Source organism: Rhinolophus hipposideros (assembly GCF_964194185.1).
Source record: "Rhinolophus hipposideros genome assembly, chromosome: 8".
NCBI lineage: Eukaryota > Metazoa > Chordata > Mammalia > Chiroptera > Rhinolophidae > Rhinolophus > Rhinolophus hipposideros.
Window position 1 is genome coordinate 40,854,662 of NC_138054.1, and position 25,014 is coordinate 40,879,675.

Below are 25,014 nucleotides of genomic sequence, written 5' to 3' on the forward strand. Positions count from 1 at the left end.
TGGGGGCATGTAATACATAGACTGCACATTAAGAAACAATGCTTAGCTATTCCAATGCACACTAGGAGATAATTCAATGTATCACTATGGAACTGTGTACAATTTTTCAAGTGAATAAATCCTTCATAACACACTCAGATGAATTTTCCAGAAAAAAATACTTTTCTCATATCTCTTCAATGCTTTAGAGACAAAAATACAATTGCGTATAACTTCAGGTCCTGATTCCCTATTCTGGTTTCCAAGGCAGGCCAAAATCCAATCCCATCGAAGTATCAGGACTTTCTCCCACCTCTCACTGTTTTCCAATAAGCATTTCCCATCTCCAGTAGGCCTGTGTTCTCAATGTCCTCTCATAACTTTATGGGTCTTGACTAAGAAGACACACAGGAAATAATATTGTGCTTCAAATTCAAGGAGTGGGGCAAAAACAGACATAAAAGAAAATATGACTAGTGAAGTTGATAATGGAAGTTAATGACCAGGACAGCATGGCGTTAGTGTCTTTGATCTGAAGATGAACTTGTTTCAGATGATGCCTGGTATAGGGATTTAACCCTGCAATGGCTGCAGTGTTCCAATAACTAAGTCTCTCCCTTGTGTATTCTCACAACAAATGTGCACATGCTGTCTTTGCTTGGACTTGTTTTTCTCACTCACCAACCCTCTTCATTCAGCAAACTGCTATTTATGCTTATGATCTCAGCTCAAGTGTCATTTCTTCCAGGCAGGCTTTCCTGACCTACACTAGCTGTGTCCTCCACTGGCTAGTATTCCTTTAGTATGCTTGTTTTCCTTAATTTTAGCTTGTCACTATAAAATCATTAATGTGTTTATCCAGTTACTCTCCATGTGACTACTAGGCTTTAAACTCCATTGAGAGCATAACTCTATGGAAGCTCAGCACCTGCCCCTGGGGTTGTATATAGTAGAGACTCAGTAAATAATTGTTGAAAGAAAGAATTAAAACTAGCCCATTGTTTCTTTTTTCCTCACCACTCAGCCTACTGCTGTGGTAAAGACCTTACCTGCCATGCCGTAAGGCCAGACCATACCGGCAATGACAACTCAGGCATGTCATATACAGAAGCAGCCTAACTTCCTAAGGCTGAGATGGATACCACAACCAAGCCAGGGCCCACCTGATATGCAAGATACTGGCAGCCAGAGACTCTGCTTTCCTACTACTCTTTCTCCCCATTCTCCCTTAACCTCATCCCCACAGCCCAGATACGTGCTGACAGTCTCTACTGCTTAGCAACTAAACTTTTTCACTAAGCACTTGATTTTTGTCCTCTTAGTATAGATCTATATCTATACATCTATACCTATATCTATATCAGTTTTATCTATATCTATCCATCCATCCATCCATCCACCCATCCATCCATCCATCCATCCATCCATCCATCCATCCATCCATCCATCCATCCATCCATGTATCTATCTATCTTAAGATTCTAAATCTTAAATGTACCCTCCTTTGGCCCTATTCTGGTTCTCTTTCTCATTTCAAAACCTGTTACTGATGGCATCCATTCTACACCCCCCACCCCAAATGCTTTTAGAAGCTGCCAGTAACTTGGTTTTATCTCCAAATTAAAACTTCCACAAGTCCCTTATCTATAACCATGAAGAGTCAGTTAATAAAAGCAAAAGGGATTCCCTTGTTAGTTATACTTTGGAACAGCTCACATCCCACAGAGAGAAGGGAATTCTGGATTAGGTGCTTGGCACATTTATTCCTAGAAAATATGACTGAGGTTCCTATTGAAAGACTAGCAAAACTTATCCCAAACTATTTTATGTCATGTAATTTTTAAGGTAAATTTTTCTGGACCTCAAAATCCAGATGAGGCAGTTAGAGGCACTGCTAAGTAATGGTGGTACTCATTGATTTCCTCAACAGATATTTTTGAGCATCTACTAGGTACGGTTCTAGGTGTGGGGATTATAATAGCAAATAAACCCCAAAATGAACAAACAAAGAATCCCTGCTCTTATACAGCTAACATTCTGGTAGTGAGGGAAGATTCTATACAAATAACTATATAATCTGTCACCTAAAATGGTCAGGTAGAGGTTACTTCTGAGATACTCAATCCATGACCATAATAATCTTCACTTTCCTTCATAAGAATTTCTGGGTAGTCTTGTGGGATCGGGTAATGACTTGGTCTGGGTTTTGCCTTTAGAAAAAGAATGGAAAAGTGGCTTTCTCTTACCCAACATCTGGACTGGGACTTATTCTCATTCTAATTTGGTGAGATACTTTCTGAGATAACAACAGCCTTACTTTATTTTCTCCCTGGTGGAAAAGAGATAAAGTGCCTGGGGGAAGATCAGAAACAAGGACGTATGAGAAAAGGACAGCAATAACCAGGATAGTTTGGACGGGACAAATAAGGGCTGTTAGGTGTTTATGTATAAGGAGTTCCAGTGTGAAGAACGTGAACGACTCCCCTCCATTCAGAGCAGAAGGATCAATGAGAGCTGACGTCAAAACACAAGGATTTCAACAGACAACCAAACATATTGGCAGGGGGATTCTCAGACGCTGCACTAAACTGTGCTACCAGGAAAGAAGTTGTGGAATCTCCTTCTATGTCAATCTCTGAGAAGAAAGTAGACATCAAGCTGTCTGGTACAAACAAGAAGAATCCTTTCCTGCAGACAGATGGTCTGGGATTTCATTGTAAAGCTATATGACTGTTCCCTTCTACTCTTTGAGATCTATGATCATATTTAAAAATGTTCTCTTTCACTGTTTATGGACGGTACTTTCTTTATTCCTTCCATAACATCGGTCCTTTCATTTTGACTCTATATCTATGCTCTTCACCACTTTATCACACAGCTACTCAGAGAATTAGGGAGAACTAACCCCAGGTCTCCTGCCTCCCACTTGAGCCAGTGCAGCTAAAGACCATTTGCCATGGGGGTCTTTGCCTGAAGGCTTGCCTCGTGGTGGAAAGCCCACACAAATCCATCTTGTGCCAAACTTCTTTCTTCAAAAATGACAAAGTGGGGCTCAAGCGTAGTTAATAAAATTGCAGCTGAGATGAAACTGTGAGTCATCTGTCATACCCTGGTCTCTCTTTTACTAATCAGTTTTGAGAAACATTTCAAAATCAGAGAGCAGCAGCAAAGAAATATGAGACACTCAGACTTCTTGAGGCAATTAGAGACTAAAGAGCAGAAGGCAAATCTGTCTTCCCGCCTTGACAGTCTTAAAATACACACTGAAAGTAGACTTTGGTGTTACACTATTTGTGACAGATTTTGACCATAACACATTTTCTAAGAGGAAATAAAAATTACTCACTTCAGGACATGCATTCCATCCTCGCATCAGCAGAGATGATATGGGTTTGGGAATAGAATAGCCAATGGGAGGTCTGATGTGGTGGTAAGCCATGTCTGCTGCGGCAGCCGCTGTAAACCAAATGGTCATGTCAGTTTTGGCATTCACATATGCATTTCAAAAATGTATGAACAGGCAACAAAAATCACCAAGAATCAATCTGCATCATCAAGAGAGATTCAAAGAGAACTCTATGCGGTTCTTTTTCAAAGCTTAAACAAAACATTGGCTAATTTGATACCATAAGTTTATCTTTATAAATCCATTCATTTGATTGTTCATTCAACAAATAGTGAGCGGAGAGAATTTGTACAGGAGCAAAGGAACATACAAAGGAGCATGCAAATAGCAAGTAATTTAGTGTGTGTGTCTGAAGTACAGGGTATGTGCATGATGTTATAAGAGGTAAATACTGAAAGGCAGATTGAACAGACTGTACAATGCTATAAATCTCAGGCTAACAAACTTTATACTATAAATAGCAAGACATGGGCTATCACCGAACTTTGCACTTTGCATCTTGGGCAATATGGATTATATATTTAAGCTTTAATCCCATTACTGGTTACATGAATGTTGGGATTTTAATTTTTAACATTTATAAAGTAGTTATTATTTGCTAAACCCTATTAGAAACTTCAAATCCATCATGTTAGCTAATAGCACTCATTGATTGAACTCTAGTGCTGCCTGCCTGCTTGGATTTCTGAATATGCTCATCTTCAATTCCCCATTACCGTGTTATGATTCTTGGGACTTCACTGTAGATTACCGATTATTTTTCTGTTCTGCAACCAGTGATTTCTATGCTCCTTTGGACACCAAGCTTATAGCTACTTTTTTTGAACACATTTTGTATCAGGCATCATGGTACTACACACATAATTTATTTCAGTCCCCGTAACACCACACAAGGAATGCATGTATATTACTGTGTGTGTGTGTGTGTGTGTGTAATGGGTTTTTAATTTATAAAATATTAAATATAACTAATAGTTGGCATAGTCTCTTGTTCCAGATTCCATGCTTGCTTCAGCCACTTCATATTGAAAATACTTTGTGAATAGCACAAAGTATTTGTGCTTGAAGCTCTTTTTGTTCCTCTGAAAAACTACTCTGTACCAGTGGGAGACTAAAGTTCCAGGACATTGCTGCTTCCTGTCTTTTAGATTGGGATGTCATGAGCATCTGTGTGTACCTTAATGACTTTGGAGGCATGATCCTCAACCACTGTCTCTCCTCTACCAAAGTCTACTTCAATTACATTCTACTCATAGATAAGATCTGAAATTATATGCAGTATAACTTAACATTTTGCTACATGGATCAGTCAGAATTATTACCTAATTTTGCCAAATGTAAAATTTATACTTATTCTTTGTAGAATTTTGGAAAATTAAGAGAATTAGAAAGAATAAAATCTTATCCAGAGGAAACAATTGTAAAAATATTTTGAGTATTTCTTATGTAATACTTATATCATTGAGCTCATGTCTAATATACAATTATGTAATATTTTATTCCCCTAAATTAAATATAAGCATTTTTCTATGTTATTAAAGCTCCATGTTAACATGTTTTTTTAATGACTCTGAATTGAGTGTGATTTACTTAATCATTCCTCAATTTTAGGTTGTTCAAATTTGGGTGTAAACACTTCAAAGAATGCCATTTGCAATATGACTCTTGATTTCACAGATTATTTATTTATGATATTTTGAGAGGTGAAATTAGTATATTAAAGGGGATAACTACTTTAAAAACTTTTAATACATACTGATAAAATTTTCTTGAATACTTGTACTAATTTATACTTTCATTAGCAAATGTGTAAGAGGGTTTTTATTACACCTGCACCAGAATTAGGTTTTTTCACTTTATGAAAGATTTTGCTAATATGAGAGGTAAATATATCAGCTCAATTGTTGTTTAAATTTTGTTTTTTGAAAGGTAGTGAGGCTTAATATTTTCACAAACATTTATTAGTTATTTGTCTTTAAAATCATAAGTTCATGCTCTTTGCCTGACTAGCATTTTAATATTCCCTTGCAACAGCTTTTCCAATTATACAATGGTTTCAGATCAAGGGCAGAGTCAGGAATTTCATTTCCTCTGTTGTCTTCGATGCCCTTTGTAGAATGGTTTCACTATCACATTTGCCAATGATTTCTAGCCACTTTCAAGTAGAGTTATGGTTGCTAACGGTAAGAAAATCAAAAACAAAAGGCTGATCAAAATATATTTAGCAGATTTAATATGACTTATAAAATGTGTCTTTTGTGTTACAGAAAATTAGGCATGTTAGGTTCCTTCCATTTGTTACTCTTGACTATTTTTCATTCTTTTTGGAATGCAGTAAACAAATAAGGAAACTAACTGATGCTTAATGATCACTAATCTAACTCTACTTTTTCACCTTATGACCATTTGGATAACTAATTATACATACACTAATGGGTGTGGAGGAATATTCATAAATATCCCTCACAAACTCAGATGCAGGTGCCAGACCTCTCCTCTGAAACTCTTTTAGACTCTGATATTAGGTAGATAAGTTTACTTGTTTGCTTCTTGGCACTGGTCTGGAAAATTAGTTTAAGATGAACAATATTTAATTCTTCATTATTCAAAGTAGATTCTATAAGGTGTTGGCATCTCCTTCTCCCTTTTGCTTTACAAACGCTTGGCAGTGATACTACTCATTAGCACCTCTGCCAGAAAGTGGACAATGCAACACGAGGGGTCATGGCATTGAAATTTGTCACCTTTGAGATTGTTCTGTCAGTCTTGCCTAAGTGGCCATGCTATACTAACAGCTGGGAACTTTTCTGGTATTCCAAATTCAGGAAAGACACTGTCAGCCCATCAATCAAATTTTACCTTGACTGCTACATAAAATATGTTCAATGATTTATGTAAATGTTGGTTTCTACTTTCACAAAGAAAACTCTACTTTCACAAATGTTGGTTTCTACTTTCACAAAGAAAACTTAAACGAGAATAAGGCTAAATTTAACAATATCAATAATTATTGAGCACCTATTCTTTTTTCAGCACTATTCTGAAATAATTATCAATAGTTTATTAATGCTTATAATCTAGCTTCTAGTGTAAGGCTGTTCAATAGGACTTTTTGCAATGTCCACAGCACAAAAATATTCTTCTGTGCTGTTCAATATGGTAGCATATGGCTATTAGGCACTTAAAATGTGACTACTGTGATTGAGGAATTGAAAATTTAATTTTATTTAATTTCAATTAATATAAATTGAAATAGCCATGTGTGTCTAGCGGCCTCCATATTGGACACAGAAAATCTAGAGCGTAGTTGTCTCTCACTCCCATTATCCTGAATGGCAGCTAAATTAAACACAATTTTGTGAGTCACCCTCAAAGGTATACATAACCCTGGTGCTGACTTGTGGATTCAAGTTCTTCATTGTTTATCTAAACTTTATCAAGAAAAGAAAAGCTATGAATGGATATTGTCAAGATTGTGTCTCAAAAGAGGCCAGCAAACAACAGAACATGCATTCAATATCACGTCATAACCTTCATTCATTTGTTCATGTGACAAAATGTATTGAACATTCTATATGAATTGTAATAGGCTAAGAAAAAAATACAGTGTTATGCTTTTCAATAAAATTTGGTAAATGAATGTATAACTAATAAAGAAATGGATTACTCGAATTTTCACTGCTTTTTTGGTTCAGCTGTGAAATGTGATTTTTTTCCCCGCTCTGGAATCCTCTTTCCTTCCCACTTTTCCGGCATTGCATCTACTGTCATTTAGATCATAGCTGAGAGGAACTCTTTTTGGATGTCCTTCCTATGTCCTCCCATAGCACTCTGTACTATAGTAGCCTACATTGTTTTATACTTAATTACCTATTTACTTGCTTGCCTCTGCAAAGAGATCACAAGTTTCTTGAGTTCAGGGACTGACCATTGTGCCATATTTTCACCATTGTATCTCTTGTGCTTAGCACAGTGACTGGCAATTAGTAGAGATTCAATAAATATATATTGAATGAATCGATGAGACAGTTCAAAATATGATTTCTCTGGAAATAATATAGATTGCGATACATAATACTCAGTAAACAGTATTTGTTCAGACAAGTGAAGGTGATGGATTAATACCAATTAACATCTTGCCCATTATTGTGTTTAGGACAGGGAATAATTCCTAGTCATCATGAAACATTGTAGAATGAATGCAAAGTTTAGCTTAATATTACATTACAACATAATTAGGTCATTTATTGAGATATGGTAACATATTTATTACATAATACTATATTTTGTTCAAAGCCTTTGGGGAGGGGGCTGCAATAAACTGAAGCAGTATGACTATAAGAAATGCCCTTAACAAAGAAATCTGGAGGCTAATTTCCAGCTTTGTTTTTAACTCTCTGGTAGACCCTAATTAAGCTAATTTGCTCTGTGAGTATTAATTTTTCTAAATTTAAAGATTAAGCAGTGCGAATACAGTGGAATGGTAACAAATATGGGCTTTGGGGACAAGAAGCCGTGCATTTAAGTCTTGACTATACCTCTTACTCCCATGTGGCATTGAACATATGAGTATATCTTATCCTGATAGGACCCACACCACAAGTTATTGTTAGAATTAAGAGAAATAGAGTATACAGTGTATTTAGGACATTGTTGGTTCTCAGTAAGTGTTAGCTTTTGTTGGTGCTATCATTATTATGTACATAGCTAAGGGTCTTTCTGATTCCTTTTAGTCTGAACCTAGATAACTAGATATCAAAAACACTGTTGTATATTTCTGTTCTGTCTATACCAGAAATCTTAGTTCCTTTTGAGATTTTCTTTGGGTATGAATATCAGGTAGAAGCATTGAGTTATTACAAGGCTACAGACCATTTCATCTGTCATTAGCCCCAGCTCATAATGCAGTATGACCATGGTGGAGAGGACGACAATGCAGGTCTTCATGAAGAACTTAATTTGCTATACACTGCTTGTGGATATATTGGTACTAGATTCTGATTTCCTAAAGTAATCTATCACTTTCTTATGTTTTATGAAAGTAAATCTAGGCATTCATATAAAAAAAGAGAGCAATACACAGTACATTTTGTTTGTAAGTTTTGATGAAAATACAATTGCCAGAATGTTATTATTACTATTATTATTATTATTTTATTTTATTTTGATTGTGTGTATGTGTGTTCTAAAAAACACAGTTGATTCTACTTCATTGTTTTTAATGGGCAGGGCTGTGGTGAAACAAAGCAAATGCATTCTACCATCTCAGCAAGGGATAAGACACATTCTCTGCTAAATTGACACTTTTCAATGATGTATCACCAGAGCATATAGCATCTGAGAGAGACCATGAGATTGCAATCTTGAGATTGTACTAAGAATGGCTTAATTTTTTAAACCACATCCCATTCTCATTACAGACTGTCAAAAGAATAAATTAATTTGCACCATTGTCTGTTCTCATTGCAATCTTTGTCAGTGTAATGAAGTATTGGAATGTTAATATCAGCTATATTCATAGAAATATCACCATCCATTGGAGAGATTTGATCTTTTCAGTGATCTGTGTAGTGATTGGCTGGCTCTACTCTTGGTGGAAAATTGATAAGGATCAGTGCAGCAAGCTTAGGATTTCAGAACTTTAGCTGACTCCTATTTTCCTATCACTTGTCACAGAACAGTCAACATCAGTAATGTGCTTATGTCCTTTGAGGTTATTACATGTAGGGTGCTTTAGGATCTTACTCATATATGGAAACACACATGATCATTTAATATTTAAGCAGGGGTAGCAAATGCAAGTGGCTACAAATATGAGACCAATGGAATGACTGTATCTTTAAATGTATTTCAATTCATATTTTTAAAAACCATATGTGAGACCAAAAAAAAAAAACAGTCTGCAAGCCATATTTGGCTCCTGGACTTCAGTTTTCAACTCTGAGTTAAAGTCTCAATATGAACTCTTACTAAAATCTGCTAGAATAAATTGGCAGAAGTTCACAATTTGCTGCCACACCCCAGACTTGCAGCCTGGCCTTAAGGAACGTCAGGACACAGAGAAGAGTCTACTTGTGAACCAGTTGGCCCCACCAGGAAAACAAGAGACTTTTTCCTCTTTGGCCCCAAACTAGAATCTGAAAGTGATCCACAGAATTGGATAGCTGGTTATAAGGAAATAGAATTGGATAAAATACATATTGATGGATTAATTCATCCCAGATTTCTGCTTTCATTTTTCATGATATATCAGAGGTGACAGGCCCAGGAGAGAAATAAAATAGGGGAAGCAGGTATTGGTTTCTTTCTCTGAAATGCAGGACAGCTCTTGTTTGTCAGGTCACACCAGCTCCATTTTTATCTGCCTGGTTCTTCTCTCTCTGCTTGGCCTCACGCATTGGTTCCTTCTCCTTCTAATCTAATCATTTCCACCAGAAGTCTGCGGTCTTCCTATACCCATCACCCTCACGCTGGCTAAACCAGAGTCTGGGGGTCACCCTTGACTTCATCCTCTCCTTTGTGATCCCATCTCAATCCATTGGCAAGTGCTATTAAAATCTCCTAAAGTTACTACTTTTCTCTTCCAAAGCTGCTACCCTAGTTAAGGTTTATCCGATCTTTTCTAGATTACCTTATCTCCTTGCTTGTGTTTTGAACCTCTCCAATCCAGCCTTTAATTGTAGGAAAAGGGAGCATTTTAAAGTAATAATAGAGTTGTACTATTGCCCCACTTAAAATCCTGCCGTGACTTGCACTGTTGACACACACGGCCCTTCGCCATCTGGCTCTAGTTTCTCATGTACAGCATGTGTCTCGCTACTGATTCCCTTGTATTCTCAATTCACCCCTACTGATTTACTTGTGGATCTCTGATGTCTCTGCACCTTGCCTATACACCTTTCTGCTCAGACCCTTTCCCCACTTCCCCGCTATTTACCTATTTACTTAGCACTCATCTTTTTAAGATGCAGTTCAGGTACTATCTGCTCTAAGGATTCTTTCCTGACATCCTTTCCCACCACCTGTCCGGGCAGGAAACCCTTCCTGAAAGCATCCTAAGCACTCTGTGCTTCAATCGAGTTGGGACTTACTCTGCTGACTATACTGTTCTCATGCCCTCTCTGAACTCTGAAGGTCTGGGCAATGTGTCAGTGCTCTTTGTTTTCCATTCCTGGCACCAAGAGCACTTCATGACGGCCTAACGAGAATAAGAAGAGCTGATTTATGGAGTGCTTATGAATGCCAGCCACCATTCCAGCCCTTTGAGGTAGGTCCTATTATTACCCTCATTTGAAAAAGAAAGAAACTGAAGTACTGAAGTATAGCTTGGTTAAGGAGCTTGTGTAAGGTGGTGGCAAGATTCATGCTCTTGCACATTATGCCACTTCTCTTTATCCCACACAGTGTTAGCCTGAAAAAAGTATTTTCTTAAAAACTGAGTTCATGCCAACGTTTAAAAATCTTTAGATTGTTAAACAAACACACGGATATTAGTTGACATGGTAACAGTGATCACTGTTATGTTCCTGCATGGCGCTGTTTGGCTGGTGCTGGGTAGCAGCTGTTCCCTTGAGTCAGAGCACTTGAGTGAGTTCCCATTCATCACACTGCCCTGTGTACAACATTTTCCTGCAACTGCTGGCCCCGTGGGCATTTGATCTCATGACCCTTGGGATGCTGGATACGATGGCTTGTTTCAGTTCTTTTTAAACCTGAAATTATGAGGTTAATTTGAACATATACTATGTAAAAGAGACCCCAACTTCTTCTGAATGCCAACCCATCGCTTGCATAGGAGTCAGTGCTAATATCTGTTTTCTAATTTAATATCTTTCCCAGGAGATAGGAGGCTGCTAAATCCAGAAGGATGAGCCATGTGTAATGTTGCCGTTACCATAATTGATAATGCTGTCCCACGCTGTAGTCATGGATTTGTTCCTCATTGTAAATGGCTAATATGTAGCTTAGACTGAATCTGATGCTTCACATAATTTATTGCTAAACATATGCTAGATTGCCTAACCACTGCAATGATGTTCACAGTCTCGTTTCTTGATGCATGGTCACTGTCCAACTTTAAAAAATTCAGCATCTATCATAAACAAACTTTCTTTCCAATAACGTACTGTAAATTATAATATATGGAACATTGGAATCAAGTTATTCTTAGGCAAGACTTTTAGCTGTTCTATTATATAATATTCTCCCTCTAAAACGAGTAACTCTTTCTGGGGGTCCATAAGAGAGAGGATCTTTATCTCTTTGAAATATTCATTTTATAATTAGAAAAGTATAACAGAGTAGAGAAAATAGCAAAACTGTATGAATAAAATATAATAAATACTATGATAAATGATGACTTAAAGCATGGAGGAGACTGAGCTTAATTCAATATTGGTGAATGAAGGAAGATGTTTTTGGAAGAAGTAATATTTGAGTTAAGATCTAAAAGTAAATTGGTTTTAGTATGATGAAAAGTAGGGAAGAGTGTGTCTGACAAATGACTAATATTTGCAAAGACATGGAAGGGAGAGGAAATGTGTCATAATGGGGAAATGAAATGCTTCCCTATGGCTGAAACATACAGGAGAGGCTGCAAGTGGCAAAAGATGGACCCAGGAGGTGAGGGGAAAGGTGTATCACACTCTCTTGTGAAAAATACCACAGTAAGTCTACAATTATACTGGATTTTAAAAATATACTCGTTGATTTTCATTAGAATAAAAATTCTAAGGGGTAAGGAGGCAGCAGCACGTCAGAGCCAGACATTACAAATGGCAATGTTGGTCCAGTTCAAAGCAGAGCTCTCACATCCGCACTCTAACATGGGCTAAATCTCCTCATACAGAACAATGGAAAGTGGAACATACACAGAGAGATTAGGGCAACTCAACGATCGTTGTACTCGATAACTATGTACAGAACATATGATTTGTGAAAAGCATGCCATGAGACACTATGCAGAATGTAATTAAAGACTGTATGGATTAGGGGGGAAGATGCCTTGAAAAAAGAGTCTGAAGTGTGGCTTTTGCCCTGAACCCGACTACTAACAATCATTATGATCCTGGTTAATACCTTTAACTTATGAGTATACACATTTGTAAGATTTGTCGTTCCCTTATGTCCCTTTGACTTTATCCTTCTGATATATTGTGCTAGTGTGGCCCCAAGGAGCTAACACTATCATTTATTTTTAAAAAATGACTTAGGATTTAATTTGAAAACTACTTTTCATGGATGCTCGGTTTTGGGGATGCAAAGTCCTTAAGGAGTTGCCAGCCTAATGGTTGACACCAGTAAGAAAACAGTGTGACAAGACATGAAAGCAACCCAAGTAAAATGGAGAGACAGATACAAATACAATTTACCTTAAATCTCAACTAGGCGTACGTTGTTCCGGTGATTAAATTCCCTACCTCCCGCATCTATATGTACACAGAATATAATGTATATTATTAACAACATTAGGTTCACTCACAAAGCCCTATTATGGAATACAAAATTATTAGGAAAAGGAATTTTCTTTTGTATAATGTGAGATAAGCAGAAAGCAGTCTCGATAGGTTACTTTTACGTGCTGCTACTTTCAGCTCACCCCTCTATACACACTAAAAAGGCACTTCTGAAATCCAATCCCAAAAGTAAATATTGCATTGTCCACATTATTTGCACCCACATGTCACAAGGTCATAGTCAATTGCTTGTCTTATTAACAACAGATAAATAAAAAATACCCTAAATTTTAATAAAATATACCTACACTTTGGAGTGCCTATGTCTAAAATCACAGAATTAGGTCATTAAATTTTCTGGATTAGGCACATGAGTTTGTTTACTTACCTCTCACATTGCCAACCCATCGAGAATAATCATTTTAGGAGAAAAAAAATGTTTCTTGAAGTTATAAAAATGCAGAGAACTAAGGAGAACAAAGAAACTTTGATACAGTGTGGCTTACCTGGCTTGAGATGAGCAAACGGAATTTCGCCAGTGAGAAGTTCCCACAGACAGAGAGCGTAACTGAAGACATCAGCTTTGATGGTGTAGCGTGTACATTGCGTGAACACCTCAGGGGCCATCCAGCGGAGGTTCTGTGTGTCAAAAAACATCCACAAGTCATTAACCAAGTGGTTAATTCTTCCACTGTAGAACAGTGTTTTTTTTAGGATTTGTTAAGTGTTCTCCCAATCGTTTCAAAAGATATAAACGTGAATTAACGTCAATGCTGCCCTCAATTTGTGCAATACATTGGCGTGTTTATACATAAATAACATGTTGACTGTTGCTGTTCATTCATTTTTCAAAGGGCATTTTTTTTAAATATTGGAAGATCATGAAATCCATAATTTTCCCACAAATATTGCAACAATGTTAGTCATCATTTCCCTGCCACTTATAACATGATAATCACAGCAGCAACACTTCTAAATCTCTGAGCATCTTTCCCCTAGAAGCCTTATAAGTTTCTGAATAGCCAGCAGTGGATTTATCCAAGAAGTCTATGTTTCCCTGGGAGTGAATCTACACACTGTGGGAGGTACCTTCTTTCTTCTAGATCTTCAAGGCTGCAATTTAGGAAATCACAATTCAGACCCATAAATAGTGCTCTTATGATTGAGGAGAAAAATCATAGGCCTTTGGGGAGTGCCCAGAATATTCCTATGAAGTAGATTTCTGATTGACCGGATCAGGTCTGTCATATCTCCTTTGTTTGCCCAGTCATGTTATTTCTGAATGCTGTTTGCTAAATATCCCAGTAAGAAAGCCCATGAAAGATTACAACTTTCTCTGCACAATGTTATATTCTCATGTTTAGATGGCATTCTTTTCTGATGCAATTATGTATTTTTCAGTGTTAAATATGCTTCCATTCTGGAATGCAAATGCATAAATTTGGTTTACTTGTGGCTTAGGAAACAGTACTAGATTTTGAGTTAAAAGATGAAAATTCTAGATCTGAGTCTACCACTGACTATTTGGGCAGCTCTGGGCAAGTCTCTTATGCTTCCTGGAATGTAGATTCCTCTGGGGCAAAACAGAGGAGGAAAGCCCTTCCAGCTGTAAAACCCATGGCTCCATAATCATATCAATGATCTTTGCCAAACTCTTTCTTTGTATTTCCACTGAAGGAAACCAGTCTTTTATTACTCTGAACTGAAATTCTGTGTATAGTGCTGGCTGCTGGTCGTTCTTTTGAAGTGTCTAACTTATTTTGAAATCATGCATAATTATAGCTTTCCAAGAATATCTTTATTCCAATTCTGGTGCTCACACGCAGCTCTTCCATATGAGCTTTCATGTTCCAAATAGCCATCATTTATACAGCAGATTATGTGTTGTGTCACAATATTGCATAAGTGGGAGCAGGCATACAGTATGACCAATTTTTCACAGGGGGGTAATAGTGTAATTAGCAAATTTACATAAGGCCATAGAACTGTCAGAAACAAAATAGCCTTCAAAATAAATCTAGTGTAGTGCTTTGCTTAAAGATTACTGCTGCAATAAAAGGATGTAACTTTGCTGGTGGTGAAATTCAATTCCATTCCATTTAACGAAAGTTTGTTTAGTCAGAGAGTGTCAACTGGCTGCATTTTAGGATCACCTGGGGGAACTTTTGAAAGATACAGGTACCCAAAATCAACCCTAGGCCAATGAAATCAGAATTTCTGGGCACTGTATTTAGGTAGCATGCTTTCAAAAAGTTTCCAAAGTGATTTAAATGTGCAACCAGGGTTGAGAACCACTGATTCAGCTATTTCTATGTCCCAGGTACTAGAGGAGGTGTGTGTGTCTTGTCAAAAGAGGACACGCTCTTCCCACCTCCTTTACCTCATATCCTATCATTCTCCTTCTTGCTTGCTCCGCTCCAGTACTCTGGCCTTGAACACACAAAAAACTCTCCTGCCTCAGGGCCTTTGCACTTACTGTTCCCCTTGTCTACAATACTCTTTCCCACATCAGATCTCTTACCAAATGTTATCTTTCCTTCTCATCCTAACTAAATGGCACCCCCATCACTCTCCATTTATATACTCTGATGTGTTTTTTTGTTTGTTTATTTGTTTTCACACCACATATCACTGCCTGATATATGTTCTGTTAATTTGTTCAGGATCTATCTCCTTCTAGCAGAATATTAGCTCCATAGAAACAAGAACTTAATTTTGTTCACTGCAATATCCCCAACTCCTGAAAGAATGCCTGGCATCTAGTGGTATTCCATAAATACTTGTTGAATGAATGAGTGAAATCTAACTGGGGAAACCAGTACGCATAATCCTACTTGGATACAATGTGGTCCTTGATGTTGTTCCTGTCTTTCTTTCTAACTCATCTCTCTTTTTTTCTTCCCCACACAGTACATGCTGATAATGTAAGCTATTTGAAGTTCCCCCAGGAAGTCTGGTATTTCCCCCTCTCCCCTGTGTCTTTGCTCATGCTGTTGTTCAGTCTGCCTGGAACCCCCTTATGTTTTTCCCACATCTGATTTACTCATCCCACCTAAACTCTCAGGATGCTTTGTCACACCTTATCACTGAACCGCCATATTCCTTTAAATTTAACTATCTCTTTATTACTATGTTTTCCTCACTAGAAAATAAGCTCCTTGAGATTGAGGAATGAGCTTTTATTTATTGCATTCCTAGCCCTTTACACAATGCCTGACACATGGTAGGCGCTAAATAAATGTTTGTTGAATTAATGAGAATACAAACCAGCAATGCAAAGTGCTATAAAAACACAGAGAGGAAAGCGCATGGGGAGGAGGCCGAAGGGTGGGCAGGTTATGGAAGGGAAAGTATTTAAAATGAATAACATTTCCTGGGCCTTGCAAGAAAAGAGACTTCCTCCAGGTGGGGCGCAGTGAAGGGCTTTGTAGACAGAGAACACCACACTGGTAGAGTCACAGGAATATGACAGTGAATGGCATGTTTGGGGAATGGCCAGGCAGCTTGTGTGCTGGGGCTTAAGGAATGTGAGAGAACTTGTGGGACAGGAGGTCACAGAGGTGCCCTGGGGCCAGATTGGGGAGGGCAGAGGGCTGACAGGCAAAGGAGTTTGTGTTTTGTCTGTGTGTGGTGGGCATTGTTGATGGTTTACAGGAGGAGGTAAACTGTCAGAACACAACACCTGGCTGGTGTTGCAAAGCGTGAACTAGAAGAGAGGACTGGAAGCCAATTGCAATAATCTGGGTAAGAGATGATGGAAGACCTGAAACGAGGCAGTGAAAAACGAGAGGTTGGGATGAACTTAAAAAATAAATAAATAAATAAATAAATAAATAAATAAATAAATAAATAAATAAATAAATCAGAAAATGTGATTGAGTAATGTGTCAGTGGAAGCAGGAAAAGAATGAAAAATTACTTCAAGCTTGGGTAATTAAATAACACAGGTAGTCCAGAAAGAAGTGTGCTTTTGGGGGGAGTGGGGGAGTGAAACAGAGGGCAAGTGATGAACTTACCTGGAGACGTTTTGAGTACAATTATGCTTGCTTCAGAAGCTATAACTCACATTTTACTTAAACATTAATGCTTGGCTATTATGTTAAAGTGGAAAACTGTTAATATATGCCAGTGAACTATAAATTTTATTGTTAGCTACCTATTAATTATTAACTGTACTACTTAATAAGGAGATGTAAATATGAAAGCCAATTATCCAAGCCTGTCATGTACTATTCAGTTATATTTGAAAAAATTCTATATTATTTTATCCATAACATTTTCCACATATATCTAATCTATTTCTCTGGTAGAGTCTTGAAATAGTTCTTTTGACGGTTTACTAAGAATAAAAACATAAGCATAATCCTGCCCCTGAGACAATGACATTTCTTCCATTTAAAGCTGCTCTCATCTCACTTCCTCTCATGCTGAGTTCACACATTTTAATTGTTTCATAATTATAGGGAACACAAGCAGCAGCAAACCCCAGGTTGTTTTGTCATGTTATCTTCATCCAGAGACTGTAGAAATCTTGATTCTGAGGGAAACAGAACATAAAATTCATGTCAAAGGAAATATCTTAAAACCAAGGTCAAAGATTATGGCTAGAAATTTGAAACCTGAAAAAACCTCTATCTTATTTATACTCTCTCTTTCTTTTAGCTGAGGATATCAAAGGGGAAAAAGTGAAAACAAATGATATAATTTTAAAAACCAAGGTCACAGAAATTTGAATGATTTACAGAAATACTGTCAGGGTGAAATCTGTTTTGATATTTGTCATATAATATTAGATACAAACTAGGAAGGAAGAAAGAAACCGATGCCAACTGGAGTATTATTCGTGGAAATCTCACCTCCAAAATCTGCCACCACAGCATGCCCATCCTCATAGAGAAGAATATTGTGACTGGAATAAAAAGCAGACTTTGAGTAAACTTTATTTCCTAATGTGACTAGCCCCTTAGGGAAAAGAACAATAGTGGTCATGTGTTTACCCCATAATCTAAACAAGTCCCAAAGGCTAATATAAATCTCAGGCTCTGTTTTTTTTTCTTTTTTTTTCTTTTTTGCTAATTCAAAAGGAATATTTAAAGATTGTAATATTATATCTAAATTGGAAAATATACAGAGTAGCCTACTTTAGATAAATCCTCTGAAGTCAAAAAAGACTCATTAGCTGAAGATCAGATTTTCAGCTCTTTGAAGCTTATTTGCTGACACCACTGTGGTTACAGGAAAAGAGTAAAAGGTATTTGTGGGCATATTAGAGTCATAGCTCTCAGGAACGCTAGGTACAAGGACAGGTCAAGGCAGGGCCTGACATGAAGGGGAATCAATGGAAACATCCTGGCCAATGCTACAATCTCAGGACAAAGGAGTATTTCCAAGGCTTGCGAGATGAGACCAGCTAAATCACTTTTGAAGGTCTTGGGGAAGAAAGTGTTTAAAGGCATGAAAGTCTCCTTTCCACCTCAGAATTCAATATAAACTAAGAATATTCTTTTCAAGAAGTAAATCAAGGCTGGGGGCATCCAAAGAGAGTCATTTCTCCCACATATTAGTGAATTGAGTTGTTGGATATCTTATGGACAAGCACATCATGATCCAAGGTTGTCTTCGAATCCTTATTGAATGTCTTTCTTAAGTACTGCATAGGGAATATAGTTAATAATATGGTAATAACTATGTAGGGTGTCAGATGGGTACTAGACTTATCAGGGGGAATCACTTCATAAGTTTTATAAATGTCTAACCACTATGCTACCATGTTTCTCCAAAAATAAGACCTAGACGGACAATCTTATTTTACTATAAGACCGGGTCTTACATTAATTTTTGCTACAAAAGACACATTAGGGATGATTGTCTGGCTAGGTCTTATTTTTGGGGAAACACGATACATACCTGAAACTAATATCATATTGAATGTCAACTGTAATTGAAAAAAAAAATTAAAGAAAAGATAAATGAGTCATTTCAGTATTTAGTGCACATACGCTGTATCATATTTATTTATCTGTTCTATCCTTAATAGTTTTGCTTCATGATCAAAATAAGGAAAATATTATTTTCTAGTGTTGAATAAGTCCAGTACAATATTGAATTACTTATGTAAGTGCTTTCTGGTTACTGACTTGAGCTTTATCAAAGAGTTACTTTTAAACTTCTCTTACATAATTAATGAATCTAACTTTTGTGCTATATACTTAATCCTTTCTTTACCTATCAAAAATCTAGAAGGTATTCAAGTTTACTTTGCTTGGAAGAGCCGAGCATGGAAGTAATCGAGGATATCAAGAGAAAACCTCCACGATGCTGTCTTAAGTACAAATGACCAATTACTACATGTGATGAGAAAGACTCTGTCATGACAAAGAGAGCTACAGCATTAGAAGCTCTCTAGAAGTTCAACTGCAACAAGAAAAATGCATCTACATGCTGTACCGCTACAGTCCCTGAAGGAATTAAGGGAATTTCTATATCATAGTCCTTTAGCTTATCACAAGATAATGAGTGTTACATTTCATAGATATCATTAAAGTACATACTGAGCAGGATTCATCAACCATATTAAATGATTACAGGTAAAGCATCCAATTAGTTATCTAGAACAGTGGTTATCAAAGAAAAAAAATTAGTAGCATAATCGCAAACTATAAAATAGATATGCAAATGGAGTTGCTCTAGTTAAATATAGGGAAAAGTTCATAGCACACCTACTTAAGCCTCACCTTTCCTAAAATAGCACATTGAGGAAATAGCTTAAAACTGTGTATCTAGAAAGCCCCCAAATTTCTTTCATGTTACTAAGAAGGATTACCTAGCTGAAGTTGGGGTAAAGTGTTTAGCAACATTTTCCTTTTTTATTCAGAGAAACTTAAGTGAATTTGGTCACTGGGTCACCCAGTGCAGTACGGTACGAGAGGCAGCATGTCTCAGATGCAGGGATTATGTTCATTTCTGTACTTCTAACATTTTTAGTACACTGCTTATTATATAGGAGTATTCAATACATATTGTTGAACAAATAAATAAATTAAAAGAAACTGAAAATACACAGCCATGAGTTTGGAAGGGTAAAGATTATAGTATTAGTTAATCAGCAAGTACTTTTAGAATACCACTCATTAACCTATAATAAATATTTAAAATTCAGATAACTCTACAATTGGAAGAGACATTAGAACTAACCTAGCATAACCCTTTTAGTTTCTAGAGGAGTCATCCAAAGCTCAGAGAATTTAAGTCTATCAACAGAGATTGTATAAATGGCTAGTGACAGTAAAGATAGAGGACCCAGTTCATTTAGGCCACCATCTCAGATCTTGTAACAGCACCTGGCAAATAGTAAGTGATCAATTAATTTTATGAATCATCCTTGTGTCATTACAGACCTTTTCCAAAAGGACCATGTTTCCCCGAAAATAAGACTGGGTCTTATATTAATTTTTGCTCCAAAAAATGCATTAAGGCGTATGTTCAGGTGCTGTCACTCTTAAAAAATCATGCTAGGACTTATTTTTCATTAAGGTCTTATTTTCGAGGAAACATGGTATGATATTTACTTTCTCACATTATCAAGGCACTCTGAGAGAAGCAAAGTGATGCAAGTTATAGATTCCATCTTCAAGGAACTTATAATTGGCTAATGAAAGTGAAGATGAAGGTGGGTAATATAAAAATTCAAAGAAAACAGTGTAGATTTTAAAAAAGAATTAGCTTGGAGAGATCCAAGATGGCAGAGTAGATAAACTCCGTGCCTGCTTCCTTCCATGAACACATTAAAATTACAGCTAAATTACAAAACAATCAACCTGGAAAATCATCTGAAGTCTTGCTGAACGAAGATTTATAACTAAGGATATAAAGAAGCCACGTCAAGACTGGTACCATGTTTCCCCGAAAATATGACCTAGCCAGACAATCATCTGTAATGCGTCTTATAGTATAGTAATATAAGACCCAGTCATATTACTATACTATAAGACATGGTATAATATAATATAATATAATATAATATAATATAATGTAATGTAATGTAATATAATATAATATAATATAATATAATATAATATAATATAATAGATATAATATACCAGGTCTTATATTAAGTTTTGCTCCAAAAGATGCATTAGAGCTGATTGTCCAGCTAGGTCTTTTTTTCGGGGACACGGTAGGAGGGGTGGAGACGTGAAATGGACTGGTCCCAAACCTCCACGTGGAGATAGAGAATCAGGGGGGCTATCTCAGCCATGGTGATTTACCCTGGAGGAGTGAGGGACCCCAGCCCCACAGCAGGCTCCCCAGCCCGTAGTTCTGGTGCCAGGAAAAGGAGCCCCCACAACATCAGGCTGTGAAAAACAGTGGGGATTCCAATTGCCTGAGTGGGACAGAAGATTGGGGGAAAACAGATGTTCTCTTAAGGGGCCCGTGCACAGTTCACTCACTCACTCTGGCCTCTGGCAGAGGGATGGTGACTTAGGGGCATCAGAAAGACAGGGGACAGATTAAGGTGTGTGGCCTTGGGAAGATGGCTGGAGGACAGTTGCCATTTTCCATCTGAGGGGGTTCCCTCCTGCGCAGCCCGAAGGCAGGTGCTATCTTTCCTCTGTTGAGCCCGCCCCCACAGGCCAAATCTGAATTTGATTGGCCTGGTGAGCTCTGCTTGCTCCACCTTGCTGACTCACTGGGAACCCACCCTACACTACTCCATTTCTTTCCTTTAGAAAGAAATGTCTAAATCTTGGGATAGCTTAGATTTAGAGGAAAAGGGGGAAAAAAAAAACAAGGCTCACCTTCAAGATTTGTAGTTTCGAGTTCTTAAATACAACGCAATAATATATCCAATTAGAAGGGGTTGTCTTACCAAAAATCCTGTGAGTTTTTATGAAAAGGACAGTGCTGACTTGGGAGGCTGAGGAACTTGACTAAAGTCAGTGTTGTGCTTGGCAAGACTGGATATACCAGATAAAAAACTATTACTTCCATCGAACTGAAATACCATTCAACGTGAACTCTGATGTCCTAAACAAACAAAAGCAGACTAAACAAAACAAAGTGTGCAGTGACAATTTAGAAACACTAGACAATGTGAGTTCATAGCAGCAAGTGGCACCAAATTTCAGGAAGGATGCTATGAAAATGGTACTGCAGAAGGAGAGAGCACTTTGGGAAGTTCTGGGACAAAATGAAATTTTCTATTCACTTCAAGGTGGACTTTTGGATTTGTTCACTCCTTCACCACTCGGTGACAAAGGTAACTAGTTTTTAGATTTTTAGAACAACCTCTAAGATTCATACTATTTTGTTTGTTTTGTTTTTTAGTTAGTTAGTGCTAAGCCACACTTCCTATGTGGAGTGAAATAAATAGAGGGGGACAGGCAGGGGTGAAGCTGACAGAATCCCTGCTAATCAGTGACAGCACCAAGATGATGTGAAGGGTCGTCAGCCTTGGGTTTGAGAGTACTTAGGGAAAGGGATAAGCTTGGAGCTGAAACCAGCTAGGGCAATAGGAGTGACATAATTTTTATTAAAGAGTTTATTACTGAGATATGTCATAAACTGCAAGTTTTGGGAAGAGTGGGAATAATGAAAATTGTGGGAGTGGTGGGGTTACAGAGTGGGCATTACTAAAGATAGAAAGGAGTAAACATTGTGTGATGACTTCCTGTGGGCAGGCGCCGGCCCTTTCTCCATTCCTCATGAACTCACTATGTGGTTAATATTAGCCTCTCTAGTCTACGGACGGGTGATTGAGGCTCAGAGTGGTTATATTAGATGGCCAGTATCACAGCTTCAAGAGGTGAAATCAGCAATCACATTTCATTCTCCAACGTCTGCCTGTTTGTAGGAGAAGCTGACTCCCACATCATCCAGACAGGCCCCAAGGAGCTAGGATGTACTAGGGCATCTAGTACAACTAGATGTCTGGACAGAAATTCCAGAAACACTGCTTGGGTGAAGAGAGGCCTACCAGCTAGTGCCCAAAACACCTGTGTTCAATGCACAACTGTAAGTAAGGGGATGATGTCAACAAGCTCCATGGAAATAAATCTAATATATTTCTGTACCACCAAGACACAGCAGGTCAAGACTAACCTTCCACCCTTCCAGAGCACAGGTGGTTTGTCATTTGTAGGTGAATGAAGCATAGTCATTATGAACAGGGAGCTTGTGATTTGACCCGGGAAGGAAGCCAGGCACATGGAGGATCAGTGTCACGCAGACTATCCCCAGCATCCAAGGGAAGAAATCAAAGGATGGTGATGGGCATTCCGAGGCTTTTTCTCCTCCAGACGACCGCCTTTCTATCTGTTTGTTTTTGTATAAAATTCTGGGGAGAGGCAGTCTTCTGTTATATCTGACACTTTACGGAGCATTTCATGCACATAACATTTGGGGGAAACAGCTCTGCGTCAGATTCTTTTGATTTGAATTTGATATATATGCAAACCTGTCAGCAATTGGTGGAACTAGATCTTTAGCCCAAGTCCCACCATCTGGGAGCAAGGAATCGAAGAGAAGAGGCAGGAGATGAGAAGAGATAGGTTACACTGAAGGAAGGAGAAAAATGGTGAACAGATACTGTAATATACAAATGCACACACAGAAGCTCTGCACAGGCACACACTCTTGCCTTCTAAATGCTCCAGAAACATCATTCAAGGTGAATGCCACTGAGGAATGCTCTCCAGAGAGCAGTGCGTAATGGTAAAACTATGTTATTACAGGAAGTTAAGTAGATAAAGGTCAACAAGTCCTTAATTCTTACACTAATTTTTGGCATTTCTGGATTTAACATTTTGATATTTTATCTAAGTGAGTGGGGTTTCAAAAGTCCAGTGCTATTTGCTAATTTGTAATTGTGTTGAGTCAAGTGAGGATTAAGCTCAGAAGCAAGTTGCTTAGCTCTGTGCCAAGTCGGCCTTGCAGTGCTAGCAGCTTACAGGGCACTATTATTGGTCATCCTGCATTACAGAGGAAATCATATGCTAGAATGGGGTGTGAGGAGGGGTTTGCACAGGTTTCCTCTTCCTGCTGTGAAGGGCCAGGTCTGTGCTAGAAACTGCAGTGTCTGCCTTCAGAGAGACTATGGTCTGCCTGGGAATCAAATACAAACTACAAGGAAGTCACATTATCATACATAAGCTAGAATTTAAAGTGATTTTCACTGTGAGAGACCTAACAAAGAATACAGTGACTGTAAGAGTTAATTCTGAAGAAGGTCATTCATGAAGCAGAAGAAAGGGTCTTAAGAAATAGGAAGAACAGGAGATAGTATGTAGGACAAAAATGTAGAGTTAGAATACCTATTGATTTTCTGTTACTAGTCCTGTGATTTTGGACAAATAATAATACTTCGACTTTTTGAGTCTTCATTTTTAATTTTGAAAATTATGAGAGGAATGAAGGAAAGGAAAAGAGATACTGCATGGAATTTTGTAAATTGTGAACTGCTATATAGGTATTGATTATTATTAATACACGAGACTTACTTTACAGAGTGTTTGTACAACTCAAAGGCAAACACACTTTCTAAACTATAAATCTCACTCTTAGACGGAGAGAGTCTCTTCCATTCCCGTTGTCTCATTCCAAAAAACTATTTCTGCTTTGATTGAATGGCTACATTTCACCTAAAGGGATCTTTATTCCCCTGACTGCATTGATACTGCAGTATTTGGACTTGGTTTTGTCTTTTATCGTGAAGCAAACGATTGGGGTCAATCGTTTATGTGACAGAACTGAGTATCTATCTCTTTGAAGTGTCTGTCCCCTACAGATCACTCCACAATAAAGTTCTTTTAACGTTAACAATGCATGCACTTAGCAGAATATAAAATACAACTGAAGGCAAAATTTACTTCATCCATATAAACAATGTGAATACCATCCATGCTCTGACCTTCAGTTCTTTCTTCCACAAGTAACTCAGTTCACTTTCAGAAAAGAAGAAGCCATTTTCAATGTGGTGTGTGTGTGTGTGTGTGTGTGTGTGTGTGTGTGCGTGAGTGTTTATATCTTTTAAGTGTTTTCTCCAGTTCTCTTTTAAACAAAAGTGAATGGAAGTTAAATCCTGCTGGTTCCTCGTGACAAAAGAAAAATTTCTCCAACCTCAGAACTGAATTAATTTAATGAAGTCATTATGTAAGCATCATGAGTCTTTCCATT

The 25,014-nt window shown here is 37.6% G+C and overlaps 1 protein-coding gene across 9 annotated transcripts in view; it reads right to left on the reverse strand.

Annotated features, from left to right (window-relative positions):
- LOC308501229 (serine/threonine-protein kinase TNNI3K) overlaps nt 1–25,014 on the reverse strand; it is a 315,419-nt gene that overhangs the window by 112,358 nt on the left and 178,047 nt on the right. For 8 of the 9 annotated variants that reach the window (XM_081057235.1, XM_081057232.1, XM_081057231.1 and 5 more), the window contains 4 exons: nt 17,697–17,749; nt 17,325–17,377; nt 13,347–13,479; nt 3,326–3,435 (listed from right to left, as the gene is read on the reverse strand). In XM_081057235.1, coding sequence (XP_080913361.1) covers nt 3,326–3,435; nt 13,347–13,479; nt 17,325–17,377; nt 17,697–17,749 — 349 coding nt within the window. Of the gene's footprint in view, nt 1–3,325; nt 3,436–12,756; nt 12,814–13,346; nt 13,480–17,324; nt 17,378–17,696; nt 17,750–25,014 lie in introns of all 9 variants that reach the window. The other variant, XR_013993853.1, reaches the window with a different exon arrangement.